Source organism: Xiphophorus hellerii, chromosome 19, assembly GCF_003331165.1.
Source record: "Xiphophorus hellerii strain 12219 chromosome 19, Xiphophorus_hellerii-4.1, whole genome shotgun sequence".
Lineage (NCBI taxonomy): Eukaryota > Metazoa > Chordata > Actinopteri > Cyprinodontiformes > Poeciliidae > Xiphophorus > Xiphophorus hellerii.
Genome location: NC_045690.1, coordinates 23557742 through 23574619, shown reverse-complemented (window position 1 = coordinate 23574619; position 16878 = coordinate 23557742). Strand labels below are relative to the sequence as shown.

Sequence of the window (16878 nt, the reverse complement as noted above, 5' to 3'; positions counted from 1 at the left end):
TTACCCCTTTACACACGGAGTAGGATAACTCACTACCTATATCTGTAGAAAGCACATTTTTGTTATGAAGCGAGTCTGTAGAAAAGCGAATCAATCTAGTTATTTTTTGCAGACTTTTTGCTCATTTTGAACCTCAAAAATACACAAAAAAGCTGAATAATGATATTTCAAGCTGTTAGATTTTCTCATTTATATGATCATTGCTTACGCTCAGTAAAACCCCCGAAATTAATTCTCTCAGTAAATTACAATTTTATTAAATTTCCACGAATTACTGCGTCAGTGCAACGTGGCGTGGAGGCCATCAACTTGTGGCTCCGCTGAGGTTAATGGAAGCCCACGTTGCTATGACAACATCTATCGTATGGGGTTAAAGGTCGAGAATTGTCTGGTCAATCAAGTACACCTGTGGTGGTGTACTGTATTGAAAAAGCTGTACATGTTGTTACGACTGTGAACACCAGGGGGCGCGACCGTTCCGTGGACGTAGCTGAAGCGTTCTTTTTTCTTTCTTTGAGTTAGAAACTGAAGGTTGTTGAGGCAGACCTGCATCGTCTCAATAAACTTTTTCTTTCCTTTAAAGTAGGATTGAACACTCTGCATTTTATTAACATTCAACTGACACTTTATTTCTCTGTCCTTCATTATAAACTTTTGACATTTTGCAACATGAATTATCACATTTATTTGGGCGTTTGAGGCCCCCAATGCAGAAAGACGATGTGACATATATCAGACCAGCTGACAGAGATTCACATTCTACTTGGCATACAAGAAAAAAAAAAAGAACAACGGGAGAAACTCTGATTTTTCTCCCTAATTATCCAGTATGTTTGATGTTGTATAAATAGCGCCATGCTCAGGTTTTGACGCCCCTAAAACTTTTTGTCACATTTGGCTGCGTTACCCCCCACAAACTAAAACTGTTGCAACACAAATCCCGAGAAATTACGCTTCTGCGCACATATTTTACTCTTCCGTAACTAATTCGCAGTCACTAACAATAATAGCTCTGCGTTGGTTCATCACATAAATTTCCCAGTAAAAGTTGTGACTGTAGCGCAATGTGAAAAAGCTTTAAGTGATTTTGCAAGGCACTGTAAAAGGATGTGTATTCTTTTTCTTTTCTCGGCACAGCTGATCCTGCAGTAGAAGACAATTTTTCATTAAAATCAGTTACATTTCACTTAAATCTTTTATCTACCAATAATCCATGTCATTTCAGAGTCTTCCTCGGCCCTTCGTCCTCTCCGATTCCTCTCCGGCCCTCATGAGGAGCGCGCTCGCCTCGCCTGGCTCTCTCTGCGGCGGTTGATGGCCTTGGTGCTGGCACGGAGCTTCCTCATCCGGAGAGCGCGGAGCCGCAGCTGGAGGTCCCTCGGGATCTTCTCCCCTTTGGCCCGGAGCTCCTTCAGCCTCTGTATGGGCGTTTTGGTGAGGGCGAAGTCGCAGAGCGTCGGATGAGGCTCCAAGCCGACGCGGCAGCTACGCATGGACGGAAAGTATCCCTCGGCCCAAACGACCACCTTGTACTCGCCGGGGTTCAGCAGGCGCCAGTAGTCCCCGTCGGCGGCTGTACGAGGTTGGACGAAAACATAGAGGTTGGTGGGAATGTCTGGTGGTTCAACAGCGAAAACGGGAACATTTCACTGTCTAGCAGGAGAGATGGTGGGATTTTTCTGCGTAGCCGAGGATAATGTTGCAATTGTAGAGCTGGCTTTACTGCTAGATGTTCCAAAATGTCGCCAATTTTGCGATTTGTGTCAGATAATCTGAGTAGAAATCTGCGGAATGTAACTTTTATAATATATATATATTTATAGGTTTTTGTGTGAGTGTTTTATATATATATTTTTTAACATATTTGTTAAATATCATTATGTCGTGACAGTGGCTGTTTCCATTGACTGTAAAAAAAAAAAAAAAAGAAGTGCAAAAATGAATTTTGAATATAATTTTGCTTAATGGAAACGCAGCAATTTAGAAAAAAAACAACAAATTTTTCGATAAAAAAAGTTTTTTCGCTAGGATTAGATGGCTTTTCGTCCGTATCAAGATTAGCGTATTTCGCAAAACTGCGATGGAAACACTTTATGAGCGTCACGCGAATCACGTGATCAACAACCGGAAGTTACCACTGACAGACCAGACGAAGAGGACACCGAAGCCATAGAGCCATGTTTTGTAACAACTTATTGCGTGAACAAACCTATTCACGGTTGATTTTTAATCGCATTTCTTATGTAATGGAAATACGGCAACTGCGAAACTGTATTGTTTTTTTTCCTCATTAGTGGAATATTGACAAAGTTTAGCGCACATTTGTAATGGAAATGCAGCTACTGGATGACACCTTCAACACTCAGTCCTGTCGCTGCCAGTGAATGTAACTGACATAAAAAGCTTTGTTTGGGTAGAAATACAAGATTCCCAGAAAAAGAATTTCTCGTGGCGGGAGGGAGACACTCCATGTTTCCACTTTGTGAAGCTAAAAAACACATCTTGAAATCCAACAAATAATTGTCCTGAGCTTGACTCAAACTGAACGAGAACTAGAGAGAACAACCACAAAAAAAAAAAGTACATTTCCTGTCACACTTTCATTTGCCCTGATAGAAGGGAAGCTAACCGGCAGGTTGAATGAAAACTGCAGGACTGACCTGATCTGATGTCATGGTCGTGGTCTTCCACCTTGACCACAGCGTTTTCTATTCCTTGTTTGGTGCTCTTGTCTCTGATGACGCCTTTAATTCCTCTGTGAACCTGAGCGAGGGAGGAAACCTGGTGTTGAGGCTGATGATGTGCTGCAGCTCCAGTAAGAAGCTCACACACACACACACACACGCACACACACACACACACACACACTCCTTCATGTCACACTCTTTGTGACCATCAACAAGCTGCCAAACATTTGAACAGTCGAACAAAATGCAAACTACTAGGAAATTTGTTGTTATTTTTATTTCTCCTTTTCTTTTCATCAACTTATTTTGTTATCGTTTTTGTGCGGCACTTTGGTGCCGTTTTGAACCTGTTTTTAAAGTGCTGCATAAATAAAATTGACATTAAAGAACCATGATTTTTATTTCTATGTTTAAAACCGTCGTGAAGACATGGGTTTCCTTACGGATCAACCCACTAACATGTAATCGTTGTGAGGGTGACAGTTAAGGGGCTAAGTTTTAAAATAAAGAAAAAATGTAAAACTTTGTAAAAAAAAAAAATAATGTTGATATTTATGGAGATAATAATAATAAAAAAAACACATCTGAAAGAGTTGTGGAGACTGACCTGCTCCATGTAAACTAGAAGAGACTCCTTATTGTTCTCCCACTCCACAGGAAGCTCACTGGCATGAGGGAACTTATCGCAGGACAGCTCCACGGTCACCTCCAAGCAGTTGGTGTGCAGGTAGCTGAAGTCATTCATGCCTGCAGAAAAGACACAAAGTAAAAATATGCCAAGCCGAGTCTAATCTCAAATGGCGTAGTCATATTTATTAATCCTTCGCCACCAAACAGGAAGTGACTGTATTTTCCATCAGGCGGCCAGATTTCACATCACGGCCGATCTGAACATGACTGAAAGTAATTCTTAAGGCTTGCTCTCAGTGCCACTCATGGAATAATAAGGAAATGTACTAACATCCAACTAATGCAGAAAGTCCTGAAATATGCTGATGAAAAGAAAATCAATCTCTCATAAACTTTGGATTTAGGAAATGGAAATCATTTTGATAATCCTACCTGCCCTAAAACAGGAAAAGATTAAACTAATTTAATGCCAGACGATAAGAGAAAAAAAATGTATTAGGGCCGTTGTGTATATTTATATTTATATATAAACAACAACCTTTCTGAGCTCCAAAAGGGGAAAATTTGTTAGAAAAAAAACAAGAAATTTTCTAGAAAAAAACTTGGAAATTTCTTCCAAGTTTTTGAAAATTTTGGACTTTCGAAACTCAGGAAAAAAAAAAATCTAGATTCTCAGATTTTCTAGTTTCTAATCTCAGAAATTCCATAAAATCTTTGAGATTAATCTCTAAATTTAGGAGGGTTTTTTTTTACTAGCAAACTTTCAACTTTTCAAACTCGGAAATTTCCAAGTGTTTTAGCGGTAATGTATTCTCTTTTTTGAAAAATCTACAGTGGCATTACATTGTCGTATTCAAATTTTTTTTTATTATTCTGCATCACGCAAAAGAGAATCTGTTTTACTCCTGAATTAATGGTGAGAAAAGACTGGAGCTTTTAGCCAATTCAAAACGCCGTTAGTGAACAGTGTTTTCTCTCCCTTTGTCTGTTACACTAAACTAAAACCAGACAAACCTCTTAACTTCCCTACTCAGCACTTTTTTTGTTAGTTTTTTTTTTTTATAACTCCGGTGACTCACTGCCTGGGACCGTGTGCCAGGCTCCGCCGTTGATGATGTTGTTGTGCATCTGGAAGTCTTCGTAGTGGCAGATGCGGCGGTCCGGGTTGGCCAGCACCAGGTGCGTGGAGGCGTACACGGTGGCCAGCCAGCGGAAGAAGGCGTCGTCCGCCGTGGGGGTGTTCTCCTGGGGGGCCCAGTCGCGGGTGCAGTCGAAGGGATACGTGACGACCAGCTCCCCGCCGTGGAGGTTTGCGCTGAGCACGAAGGGAATATCCTGCATCCAGCTGATGACGGCGCGGGTCTCTGGCGCAACCTGGGCAGAGGCGGAGGAAGGTATTAGCATTCTCAAGCGAAGTGGGGCGGATAAAGAAAAAGAAAAAAAATGGAACTTTCTATCATATCAGTGAGAAAAATACCAGCATGATAAAGTATTGGGGGCTGAACCCAATGCAGGCGACAAGTTTTACACTTTTACTTATTGAAAAAGGGGGAAAGCGTGCATCCTTTGTGGTTCACTTCAATGTAATGTGCTACTTTTTGACGGTCTGTCATAAAATCACACAAGGTTGTGATGAAATGCGATGAGATTAGGAAAAAAGAGGGTGGAAATACTAGTGCAAAGCAATGTTTGGAAAGAAACTGCTGAACTTACATGGAAACCACTAATTCTTTCTGCTCGAAATGACAACATTCGGAGTCATTTTCACGTTTTCCGGTTTCTTTTACTTGGAAAAGATTGAGCTGTTAATTTCCGTAAACAGGGAAACTGACTGAGCAGGATTATTGTCAGGAAAACTTCTGGCTCTTGGCTTTGGAAATGTTTTCCAATCCAAGTATCGCGTGCCGCTAAATCCAGATTTTAAGGATATACTTCTTCATCTTTTGCCTGCGCTTCTCTCTCTAATGTTATTATGCAAAAGTTCAGAGCTCTGAAGATTCCTAGCCTGTGAAACTCATTTAAAGAGTCCAATATTTGGTGTTCAGAATTACAAAAAATTCAGAATATTTGACATTTAGACTTGTTAATTTTGCCTCCTGTGGTGGAAAAAAAAAAACCCAGTTACTCCTTACCATGGCGTCTTCCTGCGTGTAGTACTCTGGGATGGGGATGTAGTGGTTGGACACTTTAGATGGATCAGCTGCAGTCTCCTGGGCATCCCACATGATGTTGTTGAGATCTGGAAAGTTATGATTCATGTCGATTCCTTCGTAACTGTACCGCCCTTCGGCCCAGCCGGCCAGTTCTGAGCCCTGCAGCCAATCAGATCGGCCCGTCAGACACAGAGTCAGGAATGTCAACGAACACATCAAATACAATGATGTACAACACAACTGTGAGATGCCCCTTTGCCATAATTCTGTGACATTACAGACCTAAAATCCATTTTAGGGTAGTTTTCTTCTTCCTTCATTTGTCTTTTTTTTTTTAAGACCTAAAAGGAGTTTGACTTTGTAATTTAGCACATTGAAGTTGGGCTTCTGTCCCTTTAAGAAACTCTTGCTCTTTCTGAAACTTCGCTGTCAGAAAGAAGTCAGAGAAGTCATCACAACATGGCTCCTCTACTAACCCTTTAACATTTTTACCAGCATTTCACCTCGTGTAATGAGATGCTCAGTTTCCACCAGGTGGTTTGCTAATTGCTGCTGGCTAGTCTGAAGGAGCAGAGTGGGGACGTCCTCGAAGGCGGCGCCAGGTCCACCCGGGCATTTTGCACAGTTGAATGGTTCCAGGAATGATTCAAAAAAACAATCTCCAAACAAGCATGAAAGAATCAAGGCAACGCTCCAGGTATGTTTTTGATGACACAATAACTTCATAATATGACGTAAAGCTCAAAAACGTTGATTCTTGCAAAACACTGCCCCTTTAAAGAAAACTATTCTTATTGTTTTCTACAAGGAAAACAATAAGAATAGTTTTGAAGACTTTCTGACGGCCCTTCATGAACGGCGTCCAGCAGCACCCACCTTCTTGTAAGCTACTTCATGTCCGTCGGGGTTCATGGAGGGCAGCAGGTGGATCCGCGTCTCTGTGACCAGCCGTACGACGCGCTGGTTGCCCTTTTTGTACTCTTTGCATAAATACTGCATGAGGTTTAGGACGAGCTCTCGACCCAGGGCCTCGTTTCCATGCATCCCCGCCACGTAGCGAAACTCTGGCTCACCTGCCAAGAGCACAGTTTAGAGAGTAATTATAATGGGTCGTCAGAGGGGCAACGGAGTTTATTTAAACTCTGGCTCTTATTTTTCTTCATAGTCCAGGGGGAAAAAAAGGAGCAGATTCCTCACTCAGATTACATTTTTAGAGTTTTGAGAAACACTTTTGAACTGGACCACTGTCAAGCTCTGACCACCTAGATCACCAGCGGACGTTCCTGAATGGAAAAAAATCCCCCAAAAAATCCAAGTATTCAAGATCCCTCAAAGATTTCACATCTGCTGTGTCTTTTATGTTACCGGAGATTTTATTTAATGGAGCGATGTAAGGTGGTGTGATATTGTGAAGTGGAAAGAAAATAATATTCTGTGGGATAAAATCTAAAACTTGTGACATGCAGTTGTTTGCAGGCGCTCTGATGCCCCTAAATAAAATGCAGCGCAGCACGACGCCACCAGGAGGCATCGTTTAATCTGCCTTTGGGATCAAATTTTGGAGCTTAAATTTAATTGAATTTGAAGAAACAAACTTGTTTCCAGAAACAGATTAGCCACTGAAAAATTCAAGATGGCAGCCATTTTTCAAAACAGCCACCAGGGTCATCAAGAAAGATTTATTTGTGCTCCAAATATGGCAATATTGATCTCCGATTGATTTGTGTGTGTGTGTGTGTGTCAAATCGTGCATAATTGGACCAATGGAATCATATTTATTGATAATGTTTTGACTTTTCAAGATGGCCACCATAGTTGTCATGAAAAATGAATTTTTGCAATAAAATTACCAGTTAAAATAATAATAGCTACATAGTTTGAACAATAGGAATCATATCAATTTGTACTAAAATCGGCAGTGGGCACAGCTAACCAAAACGTTAGCTTCACTAACCTATAATTAGCTAAACAAGAAGCTACGCTAACGTTAAACGCATAACAAAAATTAGCGGAAGCTAACGTGAACCAGACATCTTAATCTCCATCCAGCTGATGACCGATTTGAGACTCACGAACAGCAAAGTAATCAACTTCAGTTTCTGACTTTTATCGCTTTAAGTTGATACATTTCATGGCAATAATTGGTTTTGAAAAATGTCCGTCGCCCTGAAATTCAAGCGGCTTATGGGAAATGTGGAAAACATACAAACTGAGGTGTGAGCATGCTATGCTAAATTTGATGTTTGAATCCGCACTTAAATGTTTTTTGGTTTTTTTTACAGCTGCAGTATCTGCAAAGTTCTCAGAAACTACAAGTTTTCATGCCTTCCTTGTGGTTTGCATCGGAGTCACACTCAGCCACAAAACCACTTTTATTAACAGCAGCTGTAGAATGAATGCGTAGAATGAAAAAAGAAGAACAGAAGGATTTAAGAAATATATTTTTCTAAGAACAAAGCAGAACATGCTGCACCGCATTTGATTTATTTGTGCTTTTTGGTACACATGGAGAAACCAGAGCTAGCATTAAAGCGCAAGTCTGAATGTCTGAAGACAATATAACAAGGAAATCAAAAAGTTAGTTTACACAAGCGAGGCCCTCTCTAGAGTCTCGGCCTCACCAGGTCGCTCTGCTGAAGGAACCAGGCTGTGTAAACACTGCAGGATGTCCAACTGGGCCTCCGAGCTGCTAAAATCTCAACAACCTGAGGAGACCTTTCCTATAAAATCATGAATGAACCTTGATTAACCACAGTTTTTGGGAAAGTGTTTTCGGTTTAGAGCTAAATTTGCCAAAAATATTTCTCAGATGAAAAATTGTGGGAACACACTGGAGATTTTACAATCTAATGTTTAATCTAAGTGAGTTTAGAAGACGTTACATAAGGTTTCTGTTTCAAGAATCAAGTTTGTTTGGGTTTTCGTTTGAAACCGAATTTTGTATTTGCTCGGGTAATCTTTGACTTATATTGAAATATGTTTGAGGATCAGATTGATAAAGTGATTGATTTTTGACCGTTTACAATGAGAGATGCGCCAGTCCGATATTAATATCTGTATCGATCCTGATGTTAAAATAAATTCTAGATCAGGTATTGATCCATCAGGTCACATCTGTTCAGTTTAATTCGCTGCGCTTTGTGCTCTGAATGATTTCTGTTTTTATTTTTATTTTTTATCAGTTTCTTATTTATTTTACATTGTCTGTTATATTTATGATGAACAAATTAAATTGTGTTGTTTTTAAATGTTTGACTAAGCTAGTGAAGCTATTGGTGTATTGAAGTGTGTAGACATATTGAATAAAACTGTAATTCAGTATATTTAGGTCTGTGTTTAAAAAATAAAAAAATAAACATTTTAAGTCGATTTAGCGCTGTTTTTATGTATCGGAACGGTATCGGCCAATACTAACCCTCAGATATCAATATGGATATCGGTATCGGAAGTGAAAAAAGTGGATCGATGCGTCCCTACGTTCAAACACCTGGTATTCATCTCATCTCTTTAGCAGTTCTTACCGAGTTCATGTTTCCCAGGGTTATCCGATATCTCCATGACGTAGAGTTTGAGGCCCGTGTAGCTCTTGCCGATGGTGTAGATGCGGGTGATGTCCGGACACTCCTCAGTCACGGACTTCATGAGCTGCAGCGTCGGAAAGATATGCTGAAGTAGAAAGCCTTCGGAGGGGTTAAATCTGGAGCCAATCTGCCAACAGTCTGACTAAAACCTTCTGGTTCAGCTTTATGGGAGTTGAGGTTACTCATCGTCTGGCTTTACCTTTCTCATCTCTTTGTAGTCATGGTGTTTGAAGTCCAGATTATCCCTCGAACCTCTTTCCTGCTGGTCGGGGTACGGATCTGTTGGATCTATGGGGAAAGACCAACGAACAGTAACTTGGTTTTGCTGACCTGGACTCGCCTCAGGGATAGTCAGTGTCCTGTTTTGAAAGTGGCAATGACTCACTAGGAGTGACACACTCTGTGGTTCAGACCCGGTAAATGTGTGCATACCGTGGACACGGCAGCCGAGTATCTCGGCCCTGAGGCAGACGGTCCCGTTGGAGTACCAGGTCTGAGGGTTGATGCGGATGAAACGGGCCACAGTGGGGACGGGAAGGAGCCCGAGAACAGGAGCCTCCGGGTTCTGGTTCCCTTCGAATATCTGTACGATTCAGAGAGCAATCGTACACAATGCCTTTTTAATTGGGATTTCATAAAGAGGTAAGGATAGTAAAATAATTTTAGTTTCATACCTCAAAGGTCTTATGCTTGTACTTGTAGCAAAAGTTGGGTCTAGGTATGAAGGGGGCTGAATCCAATAGGGACCCACCACATATTAACATGAAATCCCAATAAAATACCTTAAAGTTTGTGACAGCAATGCAATCAAATATGAATTTGTTCAATATTTTACCATGCCACTGTTGGTTTGACGATTTAGGAAACTAAAACTGCTCAAGTATTCAATGGGAGTGACTTTCTTGTCAGGCACGATTATAAAGGCCACCTGCATTTCCGTCCAAAAGCTTTTACTGTAAAAATATATATTAACAATAAAAGAAAGCGGCAGTGATCGCAAACAAAACACAAGAATTTTCATTGTATTTGAAAGGTGATAAATAACCTACAGCCTAATTTAAAGAAATAACTTCTTAAGTACTTGCTTATTTCCACAATCTACGTTCTAATCAGATGTAGTTTAGCATTCTTTTGAAGTAAGTATACAACATATTTTGTTTAGTTTGACCCTCAGTTTATGTTTTTTCTGTGAAGTAAATCCTTCTGCAAACAGTAAAGAAAACTACGGATCAGAGCCATGCTTTTATTTTCTAAAATTCTTGACATATTTCAAAGACAAACCGTCTGAAAACATGACCTCCTCGGCATCGAGAGTTGTCTTGGAATGGAACAGAAAGCAGAGTAGACTTTTTTTTTCTCCCCTCCTTTTTCTTTTTCTCCTACTTTTTCCTGGAAAGAAATCCAATTTTTTTTCCCGTAGATGGACATGTGGTGTTGAAGAAAAAACAAAAATGCTTGAGGTTGCAGACTCAGAACAAACCCTGGATGACTTTGGGCTTCAGCTTAATTTGTGTTTCACGTCTGATTTTGTCATTATGTAACGGCTGAATTTTTCCTTGAGTTTGTTTAAGTCTGTCTACTTCTTCACAGCTGGTTTTTGTTTCCTACTGCATTATTTATTCATTAACCCAGGGCCGGCCCACGGCATAAACAAACTAAGCAGCCGCTTCGGGCCCCATGATTCTCCTGCTTGGCTCTGTATATTTCTGAGGTATTTTTGGCTTAAAAACGCCGTGTTTGATAAGGTTTGATAACAATAATTAAAACTTCTCAATGTTTGACCTTGTCTAGCAAAATGTTTTTTATGTCAGGCTACATGGCCGCTGCATCGATGAACTGCTCTAAGCTGTAGTTGGCGACATGTTGTTGCTGCTGAATCATTTTGTGGCCAAAACGAACATTATTTTTTACATCAACTTCTAAGTTATGTGAAACTTCTGTTAAAAGGTTTATCTGCTTTTAAAATAATCTCAAGATGATGAAAATTGGTCTGTAAAACTTTAAAAGTTGACAGTATTGGATTAAACGCATCATTATGTGACAGCGAAGAACAATATCATCAGCATAAAACTGACATTTTTCACATGGTACATTTAAATTAAGATTAAACAAACGTGGCCCCAGAACATTTGGAAAGGAGTGGAAGTCAGACCCCCATACTTGAAGCTACTGGTGAGATAGTTGTTGAATTCAAATTCAAAAATAGTTTGTTGATAACAAAGGGAAGCTAAATGCATTTTTTTTTTTTTAATAATTAAAGAGTTATTGTAAATAGTAATGGCTGTAGGCAGAAAAGATCTCCTGTATCAGTCTGTGTTTGTTTGAATAGGAATTTGAAGAAGCCTCCAATTCAAAGCACTTTATTTTTGGTAAAAATGAACATGTTAGGCAGCTTCAAAAGTCTCTTAAGATCAAACAACAGGTCTTACCGCCTCGTCTGTTCCGTTCATGCAGGTCTGCCACTCCACAGTGTCGTTACTCAGCTGAACCTTGTAGCTCTCGACCCAATCCCAACTGCAACACCAACCAAACGCAACACATTCAGTCGTTGACGCAACGAAAAAAATGAAATCTGATTTCCACAATGAACTGATTGTGACCAAATATATTTATTTGTACTTGTGTGTGCGTCAGTCATAGAAAACTGTGATAGTACCTGACCTCCAGATTGAGTTCCTGCCCTGCAGGATGACGCCGGTAAACAGGGTGAGGCGAATGGCGTCCACTTCCAGCCACTGGTGCTGGTCCTTGAACGCGGCGCACCAGGCTCCGTCGTACTGATCTCCGTCTTCGATCCCCGACTGCAACAGATTAAAAAAAAAAAGGAAGAAGGAAGAGGAAGAAAATCATGTCTCTTTCTTCTTTATTTTCTTTTTGTCAGCTGCAAAAACCCATCGGTGGGAAACGTTGCATGGGAGTTTCTCGGTGTTGCATAAGTTGGCCTGCTTACAGCTTAACTGCTTTCAGATGGCGAGCGGAGGAGTGTGCAGTAAATGTAAGCTCTGTGTTGAACCCAATTTCTCGCAGACCTCCTGCGCAGACGAACTGTTTAAAAGCCGGGAACCTGTTAGGAAAACAAAAGTTCCCTGCTGTGCAAAAACGTTCAGACTCTTTCAGATGTTTGGAAGAGAGCGAGACAAAGGGAGCGCGACGGGAACTGACACAAGGCTTCCAGCACTGATTCTGATTCAAATTCAAATTCTGAAAAGTGCGGCACGCATTTGGCCGTCCGCTGACAAGCCGGACAAGAAGAGAAGCAGTCCAGGGTGACTCCGGAGGTGACTGTGTGTTGCAGAGAAGCATGGCGGTGGCAGCATTATGCTGTGGCGACATGCGAACTGGCCTTTAGATTCAGCTGCTTGTCAGATACACTTTCTGTTGAGCTGCGGCTGACACTAAATACGTCCTGTATTAACTTGTACCGAAAAAATTAAACAACTTTCAAAAAGATCAAGTGAGTTACAGGTAATTAAATTAAGTTCACCCCAAGTGATTATATTGAGTTTATTAAATTGCCACGTTAAACGAAGGTTAATAAAAGAAATCAATTCTATTATATGTAGGAAATCAAATCTTTTTTTCTTTATTTTTAAAGCTGGAGCTCCGTTCTCTTCTCTCGGTGCGTGTACACTGAGAGATAAATGAGCCAACTTGAAAAAAAAAGAAGTATTTTGTTGCAGCTAATTTTAGTAGGTTTTCTTTTCCTGATTTGAATAACTCTGAAATCAGAATTATGTATCACTTGAACAAAACTTATTAAATTACCTGCAGTAAAACTAGAGTGCAGCTTTTTAAAGTCGCTTCGAATCTTTCCAGTGACGCTACAACTGTTACTGTTATTTATGCGCCGCGTGCTCTTTGTTTGTTTTTGGGGTTTTCTTTTCTCTCTTTCTGCAGACTTTTAGGGCGTTCTTCTCTCCATGCTTCTTTCTCCGTCTTTCTCCTTCGCTCCCTTTAAGTCTTTTCCCTCACCTTTCCCCCTTCTTCTTTTTTTTTTGCCTGTGTCCACTGCGTTTGATGTAAACTCGAAGCAATTTGTAATAAACTTTTTCATGTCCAGGAGCACGTCGCGGTGAAACCTAGAAGAAAACCTGCGAGAGGCTGCAGACGGCTGGAGTCTGGGACTGAGGCTGCGGGTTCAGATTTTAGTTTGTTTCTTTTTATATAATAATCTGATCTACTGTATATTCACTTATCAAACGCAGCGTATAACGTCTTACTTGCAAACGTATATCACGTAGCAAACTTTAATCGGGATCTGTTCAATAAATTGGAAGATGCACTTTAAGTTTGTCAGATTAAAAGTATCTTTTGAAAGTAGCATCCTAAAATTGGGTATTACATATACCTTTCAGTGAGCCCACATTTCTGTATTAATTTTTTATTTTTATTTTATTGGTCTGATGTGATATTCTAGTTTTAAATGTCAAGGTTTTCATGAACTGCAAACGGAAAATCATCATAACTAACAGAAGTAAAGTCTTTCGAACGTCCATCTGTGTGGAATGAATCTATTTTGTGATAAAGTCCCTGATCTCAGTTTACTGTTTAATCATTTTCTAACGTATTGAAAGGGTTTTTGAAGACAGACGACTTTCTTGCGGAATAAGAACGTGATTCATTTTTAGTCTTGTTCCAAAGAGTTAAAAAGTTTTTGCCGTTACATGCTGCTGTATCGCCAAAAACTACGACAGGCGATAATTTCACCGACTTTATCCCTTTTTCAAGGTCTCAAGCTGTGAGTTTCCTGTGTCGTCTCAGTGAGCTCTGCCGAAGGCTGACCTGGATGTTCAGCCTCCCTCTGTGGGGGCCCAGACCCGTCCTCTCCTGGGACGAGGCTCGCATCTGGCTGTCGTCGACTCTCAGCGACTCCAGGCCGAGCGGAGGGCAGTCTGCGAGCAAAACAACAAGTCACAAAGACGTGAAACATGACGTCTCCAAACGCAGTTCCTCGGCCGCGGTGGGAAACTGTGACGACTTGAGGGTTGGGAGCTCGCCTCCTGGTTTGTTGACGGATGCAGCGAAACACAAGATGGATGACGCAGAAATGAGGTTTTGAGCGGGTTGTTATGATTAAATACCGCTAATCAGTGGAACGTTTGAGGCCCTCAACTCCTCCGGAAAGGCCGGGTCGGGCCGGAGGAGGACGCAGATAAAACCAAGTACCAGAGGGTCTGGATGTAATCTGAGACGAGCCGAAGGCCGAAGTTAAAAAAAAAAAATAGAAGAAATGTTTAGCAAGAGCAACGTGAGAGGAGCTCCGGCTGCAGAGAGGTTTATGGGTTCTTAACCATGAGAAAGGCTGCGGTTAATCAAAAATACTTCTAAAATATACTTTAAGATAAAGGAAGACACTCTTATGGCAAAGGATTAGGACCACTGAAAAAGAGGTTTTTTCTCAGATTTCTGACTTTAATCTCAAAATTTTGACTTTTTCTACACAAATCCTGGATTTTCTTTCTCTCAGATTCCTGTGAAAAGCAGTCTGTTTTTTTTTGGTCCAATCCTCATCTTTTGCCGTACACCTTAAATGTCATCGGAAATTTTAATAAAGAAGTTCTTATGATCACTGTTTGTCAAATAGAGGTTTTTAGCAACTGGGACAGCGGTCCCTACTGTCACACAGAGATCTGAATGGTAATCGTTTTCTGTTCATCCCTAACATTGGGTCACATATTGATTAGTGAATAGTTTAGATTTGTCTCTTTAAAATGATTTCCATTAGGCTGACTCCTCAGTTAACTATTTGCGGTGCACACATTTAGTTATCTTTATCTGTCAGTTCTTTATGTATTTTTTGTTAAACGCAACAAATTAATTTCTTCTTCTCTTGAGTTGCCAGTTTCCTCTGCAGCTGCTGCCGGAGCCACACAGAAGAGCTCCAGCTGATTGCTGTCCTTTTATGACTGGCAAACCTCCTCAGTGGATCCTTCCATTTGGTCTTTTTTAGTTTAATTTGACCATTTCTTTAATGTTTCTTCTCTTTGGAAGTTAGTTCAGTTCTAATGTTTATTTAATTTAAAGATTTAGTGATGTGTTGACCAGTATTTGTTTAAGTTCTTGTGTGTTTAATTACACCCCCCCCCCCCCCTGTGTGTTAGCAGGGGTCTGATCAGCCACTATTTAAGTTCCCCTCATGTCTTGTTTGTTAGCTCAGTTTTGTGCTTGAGTTCTTTGTGTCACTACCTAGGTGTAGTTTGTAATGTTGACCTCAGTTTTGGACCCAATTCATCATTTTTGAACTATTTTTTTGGACTTTTTGTAATAAATTAAGAATATTTTTCTTTGGAATCCGTTCAACGTCTCTCTGGCTGGTCTGTTTAAAACCCTCACAGCGACATAAACGTGCCATTTCAATGAGCTGATGCCTCCATTGTCCTTTGAAATACAGTAGAATCTTCAATAACTGTTTCGACAAACTGTCCTAACATGGGAAGCACGGTGGTGGGAGCGTCATGCTGCGGGCTCTTTTCTTCAACAGCGATAGGAAAGCCAGTCAGAATTGTAAAAAAAAGATGGATGAGATTGATTCAAAGACGCTCCCCACCCAGTTTGACCTCGTCCTACAGAGCACCGGCCAACCCCGCGCCTTTTTACGCTTCTGTTTTTGTTTTAAACATTTAAAAAAAAAAAAACACTCAAAGTCACCAGTTATTTTCTTTCCACTTCACAATGAAACGCCTCTTTCTGTTGGCCTGTGTCAAAATCTAAACAAATGACATCAAAGCTTGCGGTTGAAGCGAGGCAGAATGCGAAACATTTTGTTCCTAGTTTACTGTTTTATTTATTTATTTATTTTTTATTTATTTATTTATGTTTTTACTGGGCACTGTACGTAACGTGTGTGAGGTCATGTAAAGTCAGATTTGCTCCTCCAGTGAAGTGGAGGGTTGAACGAGATTATCAGAAGAACAAAAACAAAAATTCAAACTTATTTATTTCACAATTTAAAACACAAAGTGATAAACTGACGCCTGAAATGTCCCTGAATGCATCAGTTAATTAACTGTGGGTTTAATTGAACTTGAGTAACGTTCGCACAAAGCATCCCGAAATGATTTTTTCTTTGTTTGTTTGATTTTCAGCCTTACCCAGTTTTGCTTTCTTATCATCTTTCGTGTTGGGATCCCCTCTTCTCCCCTCTTCTCCCCTCTCGTGTGCCCTGGCGTTGCGTTCACTGACCGCAGGACTCGCCGTGGAGCGGAGCGGCTCTGTTCCTGCCGCCGGAGTCGCTCCGTCTCCGCTCCGCTCCGCCGCAGTCGGAGCCTCGGTCCACTTCGCTGGCTGAGGGGTCGTGTGGTTCGGTAAGAGAGAAAAACTCTCTGCCGTCCATTCAGCTCCCCGTATAAAACCAGAGAGAGAGAGCAAAGAAGCCAAAACGCACAACGACTTTTCCATCTTTACTCGGGTTTTTGTTTTTCTTTCTTTTCTTTTTTTCCCCCTTCCTCCTGTAGAGTTGTGATGGAGAAGAGAAAATCCTGGGTAGTTAATACCCTGATGGACCCAGACCTCCAACCCTCCTCTTTGAGTCCCACCTTCTCTTTGCCTCTCTCTCTCTCTCTCTCTCTCTCTCTCTCTCTCTCTCTCTCTCTCTCTCTCTCTCTCTCTCTCTCTCTCTCTCTCTCTCTCTCTCTCTCTCTCTCTCTCTCTCCGTTCCTCCCTCCCACCTAAAATTCCAGCTGGGTTCCCAGGAAAAATGTCAAACTCAGAAATGACTTATGAGCGTTTTTTTTTTTTTTGCATGAATTGTGCGCCTTAGTGGCCTATAATGACCCACTTTGGTTAAGTATGTAGTTATCTCGAAAACAATTTCCACCTAAAATGCTT

General features: G+C 40.8%; 1 protein-coding gene across 3 annotated transcripts; it reads right to left on the bottom strand.

Moving 5' to 3' along the window:
* Positions 1–888: 888 nt before the first annotated feature.
* Positions 889–16557, bottom strand: LOC116708761 (probable carboxypeptidase X1). 3 transcript variants are annotated; one of them, XM_032546761.1, is made up of 13 exons: positions 16143–16556; positions 13834–13943; positions 11713–11852; positions 11481–11565; positions 9484–9634; positions 9251–9339; positions 8992–9115; positions 6347–6543; positions 5450–5629; positions 4397–4691; positions 3295–3434; positions 2661–2763; positions 889–1573 (listed from the first exon to the last, which is right to left on the bottom strand). In XM_032546761.1, exons 1-13 carry the CDS (start codon positions 16447–16449, stop codon positions 1269–1271), a joined length of 2226 nt encoding a protein of 741 aa, XP_032402652.1. In that variant the 5' UTR covers positions 16450–16556; the 3' UTR covers positions 889–1268. The 3 variants fall into 3 exon arrangements, with proteins under 3 accessions (XP_032402652.1, XP_032402653.1, XP_032402654.1); XM_032546762.1 differs by lacking the exon at positions 13834–13943 and having other exon boundaries at positions 11708–11852; positions 16143–16557; XM_032546763.1 differs by lacking the exon at positions 13834–13943 and having other exon boundaries at positions 16143–16286.
* Between the last annotated feature and the right edge of the window lie 321 nt (positions 16558–16878).

Bases quoted from the DNA above. Each gene is read 5' to 3' on its own strand.
- LOC116708761 (XM_032546761.1), bottom strand. From the start codon at position 16,449: ATGGAAAAGTCGTTGTGCGTTTTGGCTTCTTTGCTCTCTCTCTCTGGT. The intron at 6,544-8,991 runs GTAAGAACTGCT...TGCTCTTGGCAG, and splicing joins CCCTGGGAAACATGAACTCG to GTGAGCCAGAGTTTCGCTAC. The intron at 3,435-4,396 runs GTGAGTCACCGG...TCTTTTCTGCAG, and splicing joins CTGGCACACGGTCCCAGGCA to GCATGAATGACTTCAGCTAC.